Genomic DNA, 20671 nt, shown 5'->3' on the forward strand with positions numbered 1-20671 from the left:
CCGGCCTGATCCACCAATGCTTTGCGACACTCAAGAAGCACCTCGTTTTGCTAATACAATTTGCTGCTTTGGGTCGGTGATGAACCCTGATTCATCAGAATTGAATATTTGACTGGCTATTTGAGTAGGATTTCCTTCCTTCCTGCTTCAACTTTTTGTATGTTCGAACCATACTAAAAAAAAAAAAACTTATTTTTAAAAATAAATTTACAAAACTTATTTTTAGATTAAAAAGTTGCTTTTAATTTTAGTCATAATTATTTAACTAAATAGTTTGAAATTTATAGCTGATTTAAATTTATTAGAGAGTTTTGCCATTTTTTACTAATCAGGGAGGGCATTAAGACCTACTTGTTTTAAAATAAAAGTTTTATACTCCAAGTAAACAAATAAATAAAATTTCTTGTAACAAGTATCTCAAATAAGTCTTACCTTTGCTAGTTTAACAAAAAAAATTGTGTGCAAGGTAATTTTAAAGGTATATGTTTAAAATGTCAAAACCTTGATTGGACGGCTCAATGACTCAATGACTTTTACTAAAATAAATATGACATTTAAATTACTATTTTTATGTATAAATATTACTTAAGTAGAATGTGTAACTTTAAAAAAAGACTTACTAAACTTAGATAGTACTTTACTTTCAAGAAAAATAAAAGCAAACAACTTGTTATAGACTTTTTAATTATAAACCGAGGAGCACCGATATTGGAAAAGTTTTCATAAACTTCGCACAAAATTAAAAACTGCCGAAAAAAACGTCGATATTGAAAACCAAATTAATCATGGTAAAAAATCAGTTGTTAGTCCAAGAAATGATTTAAACTACTCGCTTACGTATTAAGTAAATATATATTATGAAAAACTTAATAAATTATTATTTACACAATAGCATAAAGGAATTTAGTGTTAGCTCTGCTTAAAAAGATCTTATTGCCCCTCTGATCTTATTACCGCGCTTTACCCTATATATATTTCATATATATATATAATATCAAATATCGATAAATTTTCGATAAAAGATCTTACAATCGAGGTCATTTACAAATAGTTAAAAATTAATCTTATGTAAATACCATGAAATAGCATTAATAACACAAATAATAATGATAATAATAATAACGATAAATTATAAGAATAATAAGAAAATTATATGATATCAATTTTAAAACAACAATTAAGTATAATGCACAGACAGGAAAGTTACAAACAGTTATGTACTGACAAAACGTAACAACTTACCATGTAACTAAAACAGTTACTGCAAAAAAAAGTAACAATGATTTAATAAATATAATAATCTTAATATCAATAATCATATAAAAAAAAGTAATATAAATATTTTTTTTAAAATAACAATAAATAAACAAACAAAAAATTTTCAATAATATTCACAAATAAAAATGTGTCACCCACCCACACACACAAACATTTAGTCACAAAAAGTATAGAGTTTTCGTAATAAATGACAATATTAAAATAAAAAAGTAAATGATATCAAGCAAACACATATAGTCCTTCAAAAATAATAAAATTTAAAAAAATATTCTTTTACGTTTCTTCAAAAACGGAGAAATTTTTATATTTTGTTTAAATTCTTTGTAATTACTTTCCATTTTCGTAGGATTTTTTCTCTTAACTTTGGTTTTTTGTCTTTTCTTTTTCTTATCTCATTTCTCTTTTGTTAATTTGTTTGATTTAAGTTTTAACTTTTTATGGTTTTTTTAGTATATAACAAAAACAAATTGAAAATTAAAGAAGCACTCCATATTAAATGGGAAAACCCATCTTTAAATAAACAAACTGTTCGTTATAATATAAATTTGTCTAGTTTTTTTTGCTTGTTTTTTATTTACTTATAATTTTATTTTTATATTTTTTTGCTATTTGCGATATCATAATTTGTATTATAATTTTTATTGGTTTGTAACAATTCTATTTGTTTATTAATATTTCTCTGTAATGTATATATTATATATATATATATATGTATATATATATATATATATATATATATATATATATATATATATATATATACATATATATATATATATATATATATATATATATATATATATATATATATATATATATATATATATATATATATATATATATATAAGTTAATAAATAAACATATTAAAGTATATAAAACTTTAAGAAGTGTCTTTGGCCATCTTAAATTTAAGGCGCTTTAAATGTTTACCGCATTTATTGTCGCGGTCTGTTGTTAGTTCGGCGAAGTATCTTATTCATAATTAGCCGAAAAGTATGGTTTAAAATGGTGATACGCGAAAAGCACGCATGTAACACGAATTAGGTTTAAACTAAACTTTTTGTGATAAATAATAAACTTTTTATAATAAAGAAGGTTCTTGTCGTTTAATATAAAATTTAATAATAACACTCTTTATTATATATAACTGTTTATGTATTATATATATATATATATATATATATATATATATATATATATATATATATATATATATATATATAAATTATGAATACATATATATATATATAAATTATAAATATATGTAAATTATAAATATATATATATTATATTATTATATTTATTTGTTATAATAGTTATATATATATATATATATATATATATATATATATATATATATATACATATATATATATATATATATATATATATATATATATATATATATATATATATATATATATATATATATATATATATATATATGTATATGTATATGTATATATATATATATGTATATATATGCATATTTTTTTTATATATAAATGTATATATATTTATATAAATATATATAATAAAAAAATATATATTTATATAAATACTTTAATAAAAAATATCCAGCCCCATCCTGTACCCTCAGTCCACGTTGCGGTAACGTTTTTACGTTATGTGACCCCTATTTAGTCAGTTGATGTATGTACTGAAGCACTTGACAACAAGGGATTTCATTAAAAACTTTAACTTTTTCACTAACGTTTATTTCAACAGTACTTTAAATGAAGTAATTAACCTATAATCAAACTTAACAGCTAATCAGCATGCACAACAAATATAAGAGAGGGGGGGAGGGGCTTTTTTGCAAAATATTGACATTAAGTGGGAGTCAATCACTGAGTAGTTTTTTTTTTTTTAATAATTGATAAAAGATTTTCACAATTTTGGGCCCTAATGACAGGTCGTTTTTTTTTGGAGGGAAAAGGACTGTTGAGAGATCTCCAACTCACTAGCTACAGGACTGTTATGATTGCTATATTTGTTATTTGAACTTAAAAGAAATGTTAACTAGTTATTTTTTCAAAACCTTTTTATTCAAAAAAATTAAACTCATAAAAATTTATTAACACTTAATTAACTAAATTATTTTTTTTGACTCTCAAGTCAGAAAAAAATTATGATCTCAAATTTATGTTTATTTTGCCAATCAAAAATATTTGGTATTTTTTATCATTCTGTATTTTTGCTTATTCAATAATATTTTTGCTATTGTTTAATTGTAAACTAAAGATTGTTGTATTGTCAAAACTATTTTTACTCAAATAATCAGGAACATTCAGTTGCTAACTTAATAGCTTCAACTTTCTGTTTTAAAGGTATTTAAGTTTTTTCTTATAAATTTTAATACTGGTTAATCAAATTTGGTTGGGTAGTATTGATATTGGAAGATCAAAACATCATTTTTATCAAAAATAGACTATCATTGATTATTAATCAGCTGTTATTTACAGCACTGAATATATATGTGTGTATATATATATATATATATATATATATATATATATATATATATATATATATATATATATATATATATATATATATATATATATATATATATACACACACATATATATATATATATGTATATATATATGTATATATGTATATCTATATACATACATATATATACATATATATATATATATATATTTATATATATATATATATATATATATATATATATATATATATATATATATATATCAGTCTTCTTCGTTTAAAATTTAATGCCAGCGCACTAAAAGTGCTGGCTAAATAAATATTATAAAAAATTCATCTCAGTTTGCTATTTAGATTAAAATTAAAAAAAAAAATGCTTTGAATGAGTTTTAAATAAAGCGAAGGCAAAACAAATGTTTAATTTAAATTCTAGGTAAAAGTATTAAAATAAAAACAGCAGTAAATCAATTAAAATACAAACTGCAAAAAAAACAAAAACTTTTTATGTTCTTATTTAAACAAAAATAAAAACAATTAAAATATAAAAATGAATGTTTTGTTTTTACGAAGTTTATGGAGGCATGTGGGCAAGCATGAAAAGTCTTTAGTGTGAAAGGCCTGGCCATACGGAGAGGAATAATATACATGATATATAAAATTATAACTAGTTATAATCTAGTTTCTGAAGTTTAAACTTGTAAGGGTTGCATGTTATACCTAGATAGTCAGTCATTGTATGCACTGAAGCTCAATATAATTATATCAATGATATAATTATATTTTAATTTTAAGAATGGCAAACAGACATTTTTAAAATTTGTTTTTAAATTTTGAATAAAATAATTAAAATAGCAATGACAAAACTTTATTTAAATTCTAAATTATTAAAATTTTAATGGAAAAAGTGTTTCATTAAAATTCTAAATAAAATAATTAAAATAAAAACAGCAAAACTTTTTTTTATAAATTCTGAACAAATTAATATAAAAACATGAAAATATTTTATTTAAATAAAATGTTTTAATGTGTTTTTTCAATGAATTTGTTTTTATTTTAATTATTTTGATTAGATTTAATCAAATTCAATATGAAATAAGTAAAATAAAATTTAATTAAATTTAAAATTGAATAATTCAGATAAAAAGGATAAAACAAACATTTTTTATAAGTTCTAAATAAATGCAAAAAACAAAAAAACCCGTAAAAAAACAAAACAGAAAAATGAACATCTTATTTTTGAGAATTGGAAAACGCATGTTTTATCAATTCAAACTAAAATAATTAAAATAAAATCTGAAAACTGTTTTATTTAAATTCTTAATATAGTGGTAAAATGTTTGTTTTTTAATTTTATGAGCAAAGGCCAATGTTTAAAAGAGAAGTTGGTGAACTTGGTGTTTTGTTTCTTTTTCTTCTCAATTTCTTCTTAAATAATGTTAGCATTTCGTTGATTTGTCGAACCCTGTTTCTAATTTTTGTGCTGACCTGGACTGACCTGAAACATTTTTAAGTTGGCAATTTTTTGCAGACCTTATTTTCAAATATACAGTATATAATTATATACAAAAATTTAATGTTTTTGTTATTTTTTTACATATTTATTACATTTTTGAACAGTTTAAAACATTTGAGAAAATGCAGTCCTATTCATAACTAGTTCAACATAAATTTAATGAAAAAACTTTTCGATATATAACTTTTTTTTAGATTTTTATATTAAAACGCTTTTTGTGTTCGAAATTTCTATATAATTAAATAATCTTGTTTTTTATTGGCAAATTATGCCAACCTCAATCAAAAAGATTGAAGTCGGCATAATTTGCCGACCTCAATCTTTTAGAGGTCGGCAAAAAAATGTAATACAAAGGTCTTACCATAAAACATAAAAAACCAGCTCAGCAGTTTTTTGAATACAGTTCTACTTAAATTCAATTCTGCTTAAAATTAAAACATGAAGAATTCTTCAGAATACATAATTCTACTTAAATTAACACAACAGAAATTCTAATAGAATAAGCAATTTTATTTAAATAATTCTATAAAAAAAACCTTGTTATAAAAAAGTAAAAGCAAAATTAAATTAAAACAAAAAAAGCTTGTTATAAAAAAGTTAAAGTATTTAAGATAAGTTTGATTTTTCTTGATTTTTCTCTAGAAAACTCCTCTTGAAAAGTTGTGAATAAAAATACGTTTTACAATATATTTATTTTTTTATAAAAAGTTATATTTTTTCAAATAAATATTTATTATAGTTATTTAACATAGCAATGGTGATGGCACAATATCCTAATACCCAATATGTTGCACATGAGTTCGTCCGTCAATACTATACAATGCTTCATAAAGATCCTTCTCAATTACACAGGTATAAAGTTAATTTTAGTAATTTTTTACTTTTCTTTTTGAATTAATAATTTTTCTTGTTGTGCATTTCTTATTTTAAAATGATTATTTAAACAGACATAATTTAACATGCATATGAAACTTCTAACCTTATATTTTGAATAATAACAGACCTTGTTATTAGTTCTTTTGTTTCAATTGAGTAAACAAGGATTTTAATTTTATATAAACTTTTCTGTATTATTTCATGTAACTTTTTTATAATAATATTAAAAAAAAATACTTAAAAGTTAAATAAAAAATTTCTTTCTTGACTTTTCATACAAATGAAAACTAGTTTTTTTTTTGTAAAATAACTTTTTTGCTATCAAGATTAAAATTTTCTTAAATTGAAAATAAAAATGAATTACTTGATATATATATATATATATATATATATATATATATATATATATATATATATATATATATATATATATATATATATATATATATATATATATATATAAAAGTATTAATATAAAAAAAGAATATTAATAATAAAAATAAATATTACTAATAATAATAAACATTAAAAATAATAATTTAAAATTTTTACTATTTAAATATCTTAATGTTGATGCAATATTGCTCAACAAAATAGTTTTGTTTTTCAAGAATTTATACTGTAATGCCTAAAAAAAGGCCTGTAGTAATATGTAAAATATGTTCACCAACTTGATTTGCACTTTGTTTTAGATTTTATACAAAAGAATCTCGTTTAACTCATGGTGGTGCTCCCAATTCTAAAATTGAAGATCCTGTTGTAGGTCAAGAGGTATATATCTGTTTGTTTTTGAAATAAAATTTGATTAACAGTATCGGGGTGTTAGCCAGGAATCAGGCCTTGTTAAGAAGTATTACACTATTTAAATTTTACGTACATATTCACAATTTCACTACGCATTTCGCAATTTACGTTACGTTAAAACTTTTTTCAATTAGTTTATTTAAACAGTCTTTTAGAACAGTTTATGCGGAAAACATTAAACTGTAATTAATTGTTGTAAAAAACATTTGTGGAATTTTTTTTTTAATTAGAAAAAAACAGATAAATAAAATAAACTTTTTTCTATTTTTCATTTTTTTTTTTTTTTAATTTATAATTTATTTTATTAAGTTTAAATAAAATTTATTATTAAATATGATTAAATATAAATTTATTTTATTAAATTTAATTAAAGTTCTTTTTAAAATTTTAAAACGCTTCGTTTTATAATTTTTTTTACTGCTATAATTTTCTATGTTAAAGTAAAAAAAAAATTAATAAATTTAATTCAAGTTACTTTAAAATGTTCATATTACTTAACTTTATTTTATATTTCAGTTTTGAAATTGATCCTTGACTGAATGTCGATTAAAAATGATTAACTAGTTAATGAGTAGTATGCAAAGATTTTATTAAAGCTATAATGTTAAAAAAAAAAGGTTGATAGTTTATATTAATTTCAAACTGGAGTTATAAATGTGTTTGGGTTTTCCCTTTGCCTTTAAATGTTATGCAGAAGAGTTTCATTATTTTTATAAAACGAATTAAAATAACTTTTATAACCGAATTAAAATAACACGATCAATAAGTAATCGCTTTAAAAACCCAACTTATATTTATTTTATTTCAAGAACAAAACTAATACTAGTGCTATAAATATATGTAAATTTCAAAATTATAGAGTAGTTGTGTAAATCGTTTAAAATACTCTAAGGTAAGCTTTAAACATTTATATCCCTTTTAAAAAAAAAATAACCATAAAACGAATGCTTTAACGAAAAAAACAAAAGTTCAAATAAGTATGAGATTTTAAAATAAGAAAATTTTTTTTTTTAAACATTTAAATTTTATTTATAATTTTTTTAATAACAATAATGTTCAGTTTAAAGATAGTTCATAAAGATAAAGACTTACAACAATTTTCAATGTGGTTTTAAATTTAATTACAATGAGGTACTTTAAAACACCAACTGGCGTAATTAAACTTTTATTGATGTAAATATCTTTATTGAGTAAAGTTACATTTATTCGTGTTATGCTTTTGCATTATACAACAAAGTCTCATAACAAGGCCTGGGAATATTTTTTTTTTCAGGTTTTGCAATATTGGATATATTTATTATTGTTCTACAAAATATTTGGGATTTTGATTGAAATTGTCCTATTTGCAAAAAAAAAAAAAAATCACTGTTTTTTTAACACTTTGGGAATTTGGCAGTATATGTGGTGCCATTGAACTGGCTATCACCCTTAGTATCATGTTCACAAACGTGGGACAAAAGAACAGTGGAGAACAATATTATGATTTTATCAGGGATAATAACTGTTTTATGTTATACAACTAACAACAGTCTTGTTTTGCAGAAAGTTATAGTAACCTAAAGCAGCGTGGTGTCTTGTAATAAAACATTGCTTTTAAATAAAAAAATCATTAATGATTATAATGTTCTACCATTAGTTCTACCATTATAATAGTAACAAATTTCATGAAGATATTATCAAAAATACTATGATACAATACTTAGATAAAACAGGATTGTTTAGCTATCATGCAATAAAATAAATCATTCATCAGAAAAAAAACAAAAGGTCATTTGTAGTTTGCTAAGTGTGTCCCACCTTTGTGAGTGAAGGCTCAAACAAAAATTTTTAGCTCATACTAAAGACAAAGGAACAGTGGAGAATAATATTATCGTCTGATGAGAATAAGTTTTACATAAATTTTTTTTTTTTAAACATCTTCGCTTCCAACAAAGCTGCAAGCAGCCACTAGTTAAAGTTGGAAGTTACTGAAGAAGAAAAGATGAAGATTGTAGAGCAAGATAACGATTGACAGACGACTTAAAAGATTGCAAATTATATGAATCAGGAAAGCAAGATGAAGGAAGTGAATTCCAAAGAGCTGATGTTCGAAGAAAAAAACTAGACGAATAAGCGTTTTTGGAGCACTTAGGAACAGTCACAGAAAAAGGACGACACTTAATTGAATGACGAGTAACAAGAGAATGAATTTTAGTAGATGGCACAAGAGACGCTAGCTCTTTAGAGCAGTGCCCATTATAGTATTTTTAGAAAAGAGAAAGAGAAGCAACATTACGACGATGTGATAATGGTTGGAGGTTGGCTGCAAGAGCAGGTCCAACTATGTTTACAATGCGTTTTTGCACTTTGTCCAAAAGAGAAAGGGCATAATTAGAAGATCCGCCCCACATATGGCAACAGTATTCCATACAAGGCCGGAATTGAGATTTATAGAGATAGAGAATAGAATCAGAAGTAAGAAAGTGACGAGCTCAATAAAGAGATGCAACCTTAACAGATGCTAATTTTGCAACTGATTTGATATATGGTTTCCAAGAAAGATTAGAAGTAAGAGTTAATCCTAGAAGATGAAGAGTAGGTGACTCATCGAGTACATCACCGTTCATAAATATAGGAAGATCTAAATTATTGCGATAACGATTGGCTGAAAAAAATGGAGTTTTATTTGAATTGAAGTTCACCAGCCACTGTGAGCCCCATGCTGTTGCAGAAGTGAGATCCTTTTCAAGCTCAAATGCCCCCTCCAAGCAATCAGAGGGTGTTGGTTTCTTATCACGACAAGAATAAATGGTAGTATCATCAGCAAACAATGCCACCTTAGATGTGAGAATATCTGGAAGATCGTTAATGTAAATTAAAAAGAGTATAGGGCCAAGGATAGAACCTTGAGGAACCCCTGAAGTTAAAGAATAAGAAGAAGAGTGTTGTCCATCGAGGACAACTTTTATACTACGATTGGAAAGGAAGGATTCAATGATCTTAAAGATGTTGCTGGATACACTATAAGAAGAAAGCTTATGGAGAAGACCAGCATGCCAAACTTTATCAAAAGCTTTTGAAATTTCAAGAGCGATGGTCTTAACCTCTCCACCTTCATCTAATGCACGATAAAATCTGTCAGTTATTACTGTTAGCAAATCAGCTGTAGAACGAGAAGATTGAAATCCATATTATGTATAAATTGTTCTGATGGTAAAAGAAATGTTAGACAGACAGTTGGCTAGCAATTAACACCAATGTACACTATAGGAATTTTTTTTTTAATATATTGTTTTTATAAAAAACAAAATATTTTGACAAGAGAAATTTGAAAGGGTAAAAATCAAGTTTGAAGTTTTTTAAGTTCTCATACTTATTTATGAATAATTATTTAAGTGAATTAATGGGAAACTTAAAAGTAAAAATAAAAGATTAAAATTTTTTTTTGAATTTGTCAAGTTGTGTGATTTTTTGCTCTTTTAAAAATTTTTTTCAATAAAATGTAATGTTTTTTAAACAGTTACAAAATTATGTTTAAAATATAGAATTACTCTATTTCAATGCATTAGAAGAATAATGTGAAAGCATTGTGTGTGGTCTAAAATTAACTTTATTTATTTTTAAAATAAATAAAGTTAATTTTAGACCACACACAGTGTGATAGACCATGCCAAAAATTAACAACCAGGATTCCTCTTTTGTATTCATTTAAATCAATATCTGGACATTTCAATGAATTTATTTTAATAAGTACAAAATAAATATGACCATTTGATTATCATTTAGCATTAATTTTTATAACAATGTTAAATCTTACTATTTTCATAGGTGCGTGCAAATAAATAAATCAATTTTGTACATTGTCATGCAGCTAACATAAAATCATCATGCAGCTAACATAGAATTAAAAAATCAGCTAAAAGCTCCAACTCCCTCTTGTAATCAACACTTCTCTTCAATGTTCTATTACTTGGAACTGAAGAGCACTGAAGTGTGGTCCACAGTCCATGTTTGTGGCCATCTATGAGACTTTCCTTGCGATAGACTCATATATTTACTAAAGTCTATGCTCTTGCACTCCTTTACTTTCTCTGAAAACATCCTATTAGTTATGTTTTGTTTTAAAACCTTAATTTTTACTTTAATTAATTTTAACTTTTTTTAAGTTCTAAAATGTTTTTGCATCTACTAATGGAGTAGTGTTGACTTGAATTGGTTTGTTCACTATCTGCCATTTTAATTAATACTTTTCTGTACTCCTTGATGAACTAAAGCCTAATAAACCATTTCACATTTACACTTAGGCTCAGAAGAGACTCTAGAATTCAAAAATGCATAACTTGGGTAAAAAAAATTTTTTTTTTTATCTGGGGTTAAAAATATGAAAAAACTGGAAATTTTGAAAGTTTTTAGGCTTTAAAAAATTGTATTAAAAATAATACTATGTAATTTTCGATTAATATCAACTATATAATTATTTCAAATAATATATACTATACTATACATTTGATTTAAAATTTCTCTGTTTTTATGTTATTTGGTATTTTTATAGAAACTTTAAAAAATACTTTGGCTAAATTAAAATAAAGTTTTTAGAAACTATTTAAAAAAAATTTTTATATTAAATTTTTACTGTATGTCTTCAGAAAATCTTTGACTGTTGCAATACTAATTTAATGACTGTTGCAATACTAATTTAATGACTGTTGCAATACTAATTTAAACATGTTTTTTCAATTTATTAAGTATTGTTTGCAGCTAAAAATAATTTAATTATTTAAATGTTTTTTTTCAATGTATCCAATTCAAACCTAAGTAATCTTCTATTTAACATTTCTTTGGTATTTAGTTCTTCTCTTTCATTATCAATAGTTAGGACAATAAGTTCTGGCAAATCTTGAATAATTTGTGTTTCCCTTATAAAAAACACAAGATGTAATGATCTCAATACATTTGTTGAATACAATGTTGTATTTTTACCATCTTAATGGCATATTAGTTTCAGGGGAATAAATCCATATTGAAACACAGGCATCCTTAATATACATTTAATACTTATCACTATCTACTATTCAAAGCATAATTAATATTCATTCTTATAAGGTCTGTGTATTGAACAGCAACACTTTTTTCATCAAACATGAGTAATGCTAGAACTCTCTTCAATTTTTCAAAAATCTAGAAAACACTCTGACCTCTCCAACTATCCTATGATTAGTCTGATTCACTATTATTAGATTCACTCTGTTATTAGATTCACTCTGTTATTAGTTTCTTTATATAAAAGTTTTGAGGTTATTAAATTATTTCTTTTTAACTGCAGTAGCAAAGTTATTCTTGAAGGCCTACCCTCTTCCTTATTTCATGTAACTTTAAGGGTACCACAAGGTTCTACTTTTGCTCCTCTATTATTTCTTATCTACAATAACAATCTTCATGAAATCTAAAGTGGCTCTATTTACTGATGACTCAACTTTATACTCTTGTTTTGAATAAAAATCTTCACTTTTTAATTGCTTAGAACAAGCAGCAATTTTAAATCTGATTTCTCTTCTGTAACAGCCTAAGGGTTGCAGTGGCTTGTGGATTTAAATTCTAGACTTAAAATCCACAGTCTTTGTTAGACAACGAAACTTATTTATTTACTGAAAAAAAAAATTGCAATATTGTTGGCATTTTTATATTGTATTCACAAATAATAACCCTCTTACTCTCAGACAAAGTCTAAAAGCACATTTTTAATGTAATTAGACCTGCTTAATCTGCCAAACTTGAGCCATTCTCCCATTGTTGTAAGGTTGCATTTCTTTCTTTTTTCTACAAATACTATCAAGGTCGATGCTCAAACAATCTATCATCTCTATTACTATAAACCAAAACTCATTCTTGCTTGGCTTTTTGTTCAACAAGTTGCATCCTTTTACTATATGTGTCCCTTCGTGCTATAAAAACTTTTATTAATCCAGTTTTTTTCCTTGAATTTAAAAAAACCTTATAACTCTTACCCATCTTTATGTTTTCCTTTTTTATACAACTTACAACTTTTCACGTCTTCATTTATACATTTCCTAGTATTTTAACTTATTCTCTATTCTAAAGAAATTCATAACTTAATTTGTTGTTGCTTGCAATCTTGTTGGAAGTAAATTAGAGTTTAAAAATATATAAATTTATGCCAGTATTTAATAAATAGTAAATGCTAAGTCTTATAATTTTGCCGGGGCCGGGTTTGCAAAAAGTCTCATTTTTTAGTCAGGGCTAGGGCTGGGGCCCCAGTCACTTACTATGTGACACATAACAAATCTATTACTGCACATTATACATTATAAGATCTTTTTTGAATATAAATATATTGGCTGTTCTTGTTAAAGAAGCACATTTAGGTGGTGGCAATACACAGACTATGTTTGATAAGTAAACTGTTCTTTCTTGTTTAGTATTATGAAAAACAAATTTCCAGGTACTCGGGTTCTTTCTTAGAAATAAAACTTAATATTCCATAGGGTTGTATTGTAGGGTTGTAGAATAGGTTACCACCTGTCCAATATAATATAATGTTAAACAGTTTTTTTTTTTTTTTCAAACTTTATTAATACAAAGCTTTTTTAATTTAATATTTTCTGTCATAACTTGAATTTTGTTCTCAATATTAGATCCTTCAGACATCTCTTCAAAAGTAGAACAAGAACTTTCTTTTAAACTTACATATTGGTCTCATCTTCAATATCAGTTTAAAGTTTTTTTTTTTGTTTTTTTTTGTTTGGTTTTTTTGTTTGTGTCTGGTAGCAAATTTAATGCATATTTTATCTCTCTAGCTTTTTGTTTTCTGTCATGCTCTTGTTTCTTCATCTCTTTTGATCTTTCTATTTCTATCAGTCTTTTTTTTGGGAGTATCTGAATATATTCTTGACTTTCCTTGCAGTTTTTCTTTCTTTGTGCTTTTAGGTGCATTCCTGTCCACCATAGGGTAAGGTCGAATAATTTCTGGAGTTATTAATTCCACAGATCATCTAGATGGTGATGCAGGTAGCACTCTTGATAGATCTTGTTGAGAAAGTTTATTTCTTAAAATATAATTTGTTGCATATTGTAATCTGTGACTGCTTTAGAACTGAATTGGTAAACTTGCACAGCAGCAAAGTCATCGTCACTGAAATTCAATTTGTTAAATGGTCACATCCTAGTTTTTTCAAAAGCATTTGAAACGTTTTTGAAATTCGATGATTCAAATAGGTAGTTTTGACCAGTTTTGGAATATTGTTTATATTAAGAGTTTTTCCTGGGTTATTCAAATGCCAATCATTATACGCAATCTTTAGCTTGACCTTAAAAGGTCTTTAGCTTGGTCTTAAATATTCCCTCACCTAGATTGGAGAAAATGAGTTGTGTGAGGAGGAAACGACAAAAAAATAATGGCGTTACCACAAGCATAGTCCACCACTTCTATTACCACATGGCTTTCCTGACTGTCGACGAAGAGCAGAATAGGGTTTTTAGAGCTAAATGTTTTTCTTTTAATATATTTTTGGACCTCCAAAAATTTTTATTTTAACTTTGTCAAACAAAATTAATGTAATAAAAAAACATTGTTAGAATGCACAAGAAAAAATTTATTTTAGTATATAATATTTAGTATATATATTATTTTAGTATATATAATATAGTAGTAAAAATTTATTTTCACGTGCATTCTAGTAATGTTATTTATTACCTTAATTTTTTTTTGACAAAAATAAAATAAAAGTTTATTTTACCAATGAAAAATGTAAGAGATTCAGTGTTGTTAATGATTCAACTGCCCATTCACATTGTTCAAAATGCGACTAAAATATTTAAAAAATGATACATTAGCATTTTGAATTGAAATTTTAAAACTCATTTTAACAAAAATTTAAGAAACGTGCTTCAAAATGCATCAATGTTTAAAAAAACAGTACTTTAAAATTAAAAATTGCATGTCAGCTTTTTTTTACTACTTTTAGTAAAGTTATATAATGCACCACAGTATATTTATTATTAAACAAAGTGTATACTACTTTGAATGTTTTTTAAAAGTTTATTTTAAATAACCCCAAGGAATAAAATTTACATAGTTCAAAATGTGGTTTTATTACTAAATACTCTTTTCTAAGTAACTAACTGTCTGATCATTGTCTGGTTTTTTAATTTCGATCACCCTTTAAGAAAATGAGTCGTCCTGTGCCACCGGATGACTGGTGGCACGGGATGCATTTTTGACAGCCCGACTGTATTTGGGCGCTGCCCCAATTCCGAAATTGAGAACCTTTTTCTTATAATATTTTTTATGGCATATGTTTTTTTGAGAAAAATTGCCTAATTAAGCAAATTTTCTTAAGGCAGGCGCCGGCACAAGGGGTACCGCTGTCCAAATTATTTTCTTAAAATAGCCCCTGACTGTGTATATATATTTTTTTAATATATATATATTTTTTTTGATTAATGACTTGGTTTTTGAATTTAATTTGAAAGTTCAAAAGTTTGTCGTAGTTTTATTTAAAAGTTTTGAAGAATATTTAATTTTTGACAACTCTGAGGTTAATTTTGAAAACATGACATTTACAAATAAAACATTTTACATAATTTTATTTATTTATAATGGGTGTTTTTTTGTTGTTGTTTTTTTAATATACTTACAAAAATATATATCATAGAACTTACTGCTTTTAAAGAATTTTATTTGGTGTTCTTTTTTAAGTAAATTTTATTTATCTTATTATTATATATATTTTTGTTTTAGGCAATTCATGAAAAAATTTCTCAATTGAATTTTAACAATTGTTATGCAAAAATCAGATCTGTGGACAGCCATCCCACAATTGGCCATGGTGTGGTCATTCAAGTCACTGGGGAATTATCTAACTCTGGTATGGCGATGAGGAAATTCATGCAAACATTTGTACTAGCACAGCAGGTAAGAGTTATTTATTTTCCCTGTTTTCAGGTATAATATTAACTATGACTATGTGCTCGAATATAAAATTCCACACCTGTATGAGGTCCTAGCTTTTTTCGGTGAAAGTGAAGGCTTGTTACCTGTAATGTCTAATGCATGCATTCAATCAATCAAATTCCATTCTGTTTTTTTAAATGTTTGCTTTAAATATATATTTATTTGTTTGTGTGTATGTTCATTTATATACTTATACTTGTGTCATTCGTTTTGACAAATTCATCATTTTTTAGTTACTATCATATTAGCTAATTTTTTTGATTCATTACAGTATGTGTTTAGCACAATCAGATGTTGTAATCTGTCATTTTTATCAGTTTTTTTTTTAAATCTCAGTTATAGTTGTGTCAAATCATTATATTTCAACCAATTTAAAGAAAACTTTGTGGGGCACCATCTCTGATTTTCCTGATTTTTACATATTATGTGCATTATGTAGATAGGTTAAATTTGAAATTTCAGACTTCCAAGTACAACGGTTCAGAAATTATAGCCTTACAAACATGACACAGCGGCCCCCCTCGATTTACAAATGGTCAAAACAGACTACTTTAGGGCTGTATAACTTTTTTCTCAATTTCAACAAGTGTTTCATTTTTTCTAGAACTATTCTGGATAGCTCTCTCTTTAAAAAAGTGGTTTTTATTAACTTGTGTTAAATTAGAAAAAATTATGACCTCCTCATTTTTGGAAAAAATCCTAAAATTGCTAAAATATGCCAAATTGAAACCAACTGTAGCATTATTCTATTCATCCACAAGTTTTTACAGATAAGTTTTCTGATTAGCTACTACTGTCTGCAATAAATGGGCAAAATATAAGCAGCTTGTTGCAGTTTAGAACTTAAATATATCTAAAAGCAAAATGTCCACTCGCCTAAAAAGTCCATTTTTCAGCCATTTTGAGATGCTTGTAAATTTTTCTAACATTCTTCTTGATCTGGTCTTTATAGTAGATAGGGGGCAAAAATAAAGTGGGTAGTAACTTTTTAGAGACCTTCATTATGGTTCAAATAAAGGTCTCTAAATTAATTTAGATATTTAGATACTTAATATCTAAATATCTAAATTAATTTCAAAATAAAACCATTATTTCTTTAAATTCTATTTTATTTTAGGTAATTAGTGGCCTGTATATGGTCTGGACCCCTTCCCCTCCTCACTCACTAAGGGGAGGGGGAGGGGTAGCATCAATCAAAGGGAGAAGGGGGACACAAAAGTAATACACAATTCTGTCAGTCTTTTTTTACTGTACAAACAATATTAAAGGGAAAAAAATCCCTTTAATATTGTTTATACAGTAGTCAAACTTTTTATTACAATTTAATATCTGGTCATTTATGGGCTAATCATTTTACAGTGCCACCAATACCCTCACATGGTGACTTACCATGATTTGTAGCAAAAAATGTCATTCTGCATAAATGTCAAATTCATCTTTATAGAGACAGATATTGGAGAGGTTTTTGTGGTTTTTATAAAGTGCAGCACAACCATCTGAAAAATTTTGAAATGTTAGGATAATCTTTTAAATAATTGTTATTGTCTGAACTTTAAACACCAAACCAGTGTCATGCTCATTATCATCTGACATGAAGCAAAATGATTTTTTTAAGCTGGTCATTTTTGTTTGACAAATAGAGAACAACAAGGTGTAATATGCATTGACTTTAAAGCCAATAGTAACTTTGAATTTCATTTTAAATCACAAACATGTAGTTCTCTGCAAAATCACCTAAGGCAATAAAATAGTCTTTTGACAACTTTTCTTATTGTTGCCTTAGATATCTTGCTTGACATTTTGCAATGTAGGAATGAGCTGAAAACTTGTTTATAAATTAAAACCAAGCAGAACAAGTAAAAACTAATAAAATTTTTGAAGTCAATATTTTCAAAATATTTTTTTGAGAAATTAGGTGGGGCATCGACCCCTGCCCAATGGACCTTCTGGTTGTCTGCCTGGAAACAATTTTTACATATGTTCATCAGAACTACACAAATGCTAAGAGTTTCAGAGCTTCGGTTTGTCTGGAGTTTAGCATGATCCCACAAAAAAAAGGTGGGGCATTTCCTGGTGTCTTGGACCCTGGAAATAAATATTTATTATCACTACAGAAATGCCAAAAGCTTCAACTAGTCTGGAAGGTAATGAAAAATTTATTGCAATGTTCAGCTACAAAAAATGGGGATCCTGCCTCATTATCATATATGCAAATCCATATCTTTGCAGGCCAAAATCCATATGATTTTTGAAAAAACATCGAATATAGAATGTGTAAAATTTAGTTTTGATGCTCAAGAAGGCCACATGGGCTTCTTGAGCGTTAGAACCAGGTTTAGAAAAATTGTCTGAATTTATTTAAATTGATAATTACATTATCAATTTAATATTGACTACCAATAACAATTTTTTACATTTCTGATCATTTCTTTGGATTTTTCACTCCTGAAAATAGCCAGATGCAAATTTTTAATTAAAAAGATCAAATATTTTCAAAGTTATATGACTGAAACCTCTAATTAAGCATTACAATTTTGAGAGACAAAAGGGGCTTGGCCAATATTTGCTAAATGTAAAATGATCGTATTTCAGGATTTTCGTATTTCAGGAGTTAGAGGCTAAAATTTTCTAAAAATTTATAATTATTTTATTACGGACTCTCAACTGTATAAAAATCAACAAAATCTAAGGTATATGGTGACATTTTAGAAAATTTCTGGGTCAATTGACATGGAATTACACATACATTATGTGTGTGTGTGTGTGTGTGTGTGTGTCTGTGTGTGTGTGTGTGTGTATAATGTCCAGGATCCTACTTTAGTGTGGTTTATCTGTTTTCCAAAGTGCTGTTTTATTTAAACATGACATAGAGGAGTTAAAACAACTTGTTACAATCAGATGTTTTTTCTAGTGTTAACTTATTTTGCAGGGCTGAGTAATTTTACTGTTATACACAGTCTGTTTAATGCCATGACTAAGAGTCTATACATACGCATTCATTTCATTCAAATGAAGAAAAAATGAAGAATAATAATTTCTACTAAAATTGTTAGGGCTTAATAACTCTTTTTGTTTTGTTGAATTTTGTTCACCCATATTAAAGTTTTAAATAGAATAAATTTTTAATAACTTTTAGTTAAAATAAAAAAAAAATTAAAAATTGTAAAGCAACAAATATGATTTTATACTATATTTTCTCTTTAGCATTAATGTACCTAATAACATTTTTCATTTAACCTATTTAAACCAAAAGCCAAAAGTTTGTTTAAAAAATAGTAGTGTGTGTATAGTATAGTAGAGTGTTTATTTATAAAGTTATTTAACTTAATTCTACTTTTATATAAATGTAATAGTGTGTGTAGTGGTTAGAGTGTTTATTTATAAAGTTTTTTAACTTAATTCTACTTCTATATAAACGTAATAGTGTGTGTAGTGGTTAGAGTGTTTATTTATAAAGTTATTTAGTTCTACTTCTATATAAATAATCCTCTTTACTTTATTTTTCAGGACTTGAAAAAATACAATGTTTATAATGATATTTTCCGATATCAAGATGAGTACTTTGATGACACAGAAAATGAAGAAACTGTTGATGGAACAATTGGTATAAATTTTAATAGCCTTTTTGTGTTACTTTTCATTGGTTTTAATAAAGTCTATAAGACATTTTTAGTCTTTTTGTATTTCAAATTTTTAAACCATTTTTTTATACATGTTCAATATGTAAACCCCTTGATTTGGTGGGGGTGGTGTGATTACTGATCAGACCACATACAGACCACTGATCACTTTTAATAAAATAGAGTTTAAAGAATGCTTTTAATTTAAAATTAATTTAAATATTTAGAATTTAAGTATCTAAATTAATTTAGAGATCTTCATTTGAACTATAATAAAGGTCTCTAAAAATTTACTGCCTCATTTGTGCCCCTATCTACTATAAAGACCAGATCAAAGAGAGGGCAACCAATTATATCTTTCTTTTTATTAAGAAATGACTTATAGTTAGTTGCACCCTTTACATAGGCCAGTAGGCAGATTAGAGGGGGATTAGTTTCTAGTGACATTCGACCATTGATAATTGAAAAATAGGGTTATCTTAAAATGCTGGCATTTTTAGTGTGAATTTGACAAGTTTATAATGTTTTTTATAGTATTAGCTTATTAGTTTTTCTGCTTTTAAAATATCTGGTTTAAATAATAAATGTAAGTGCTAGCCACAGTTTTTTTAATGATTTAGTTTACAGTTTAGTTTAAAATTTTTAGTTTCAATATTTAATTACTACCTTTCAAAATAATTTAGTTAACACAAACAGATTGAGTTTTCCCTTCTATATTTTATATTGAGTCTGTGGTGATTGGGTGTTCCCTTCTATATTTTATCGATGATGGTAGTAAAAAAATGTTTGTGCAACATTAGGTGTTTCAGTTTATGACACAGCTTGAAACTTTCAACAAGTTAAAAGTTGTAATTAAATGAAAGAGATCCTATTTCTCATTTTATTTAAATGATTTATATAATTTTTTTTTAAATAATTTTTTTACTTTAACCATTAAAGTTAGCTTTCTAATAATTTGATGCAATAAAAACGTGCTTCTAGTTTGCAAATGACAAATTTAAATCATAATTTACTTAAAATGTAATATTCCTTTTATATAATAATTTATAACATATAGTAAAATAAACATATAGTAAAAATAAAAGACTTAAGTAAAATATAAAGTTATTAAATGTGTACATAGTGTGCAGTTTGGAAACTGATCATAATAGACCGCTGTTTCAGGGGTCTGG

At 25.7% G+C, this 20671-nt stretch overlaps 1 protein-coding gene across 2 annotated transcripts in view; it reads left to right on the forward strand.

Annotated features, from left to right (window-relative positions):
- Positions 1–5950: 5950 nt before the first annotated feature.
- LOC100211718 (ras GTPase-activating protein-binding protein 1) overlaps positions 5951–20671 on the forward strand; it is a 44467-nt gene continuing 29746 nt past the window's right edge. Inside the window, exons 1-4 of one of the 2 annotated variants that reach the window (XM_065812281.1) lie at positions 5951–6101; positions 6818–6896; positions 15667–15840; positions 19387–19483. In XM_065812281.1, the coding sequence (XP_065668353.1) occupies positions 6004–6101; positions 6818–6896; positions 15667–15840; positions 19387–19483 (448 nt within the window). In that variant the 5' untranslated portion in view covers positions 5951–6003. The remainder of the gene's footprint in view (positions 6102–6817; positions 6897–15666; positions 15841–19386; positions 19484–20671) is intronic. The other variant, XM_065812282.1, reaches the window with a different exon arrangement.

The sequence above is a fragment of the Hydra vulgaris genome, chromosome 12, assembly GCF_038396675.1.
Source record: "Hydra vulgaris chromosome 12, alternate assembly HydraT2T_AEP".
Taxonomy (NCBI): Eukaryota; Metazoa; Cnidaria; class Hydrozoa; order Anthoathecata; family Hydridae; genus Hydra; species Hydra vulgaris.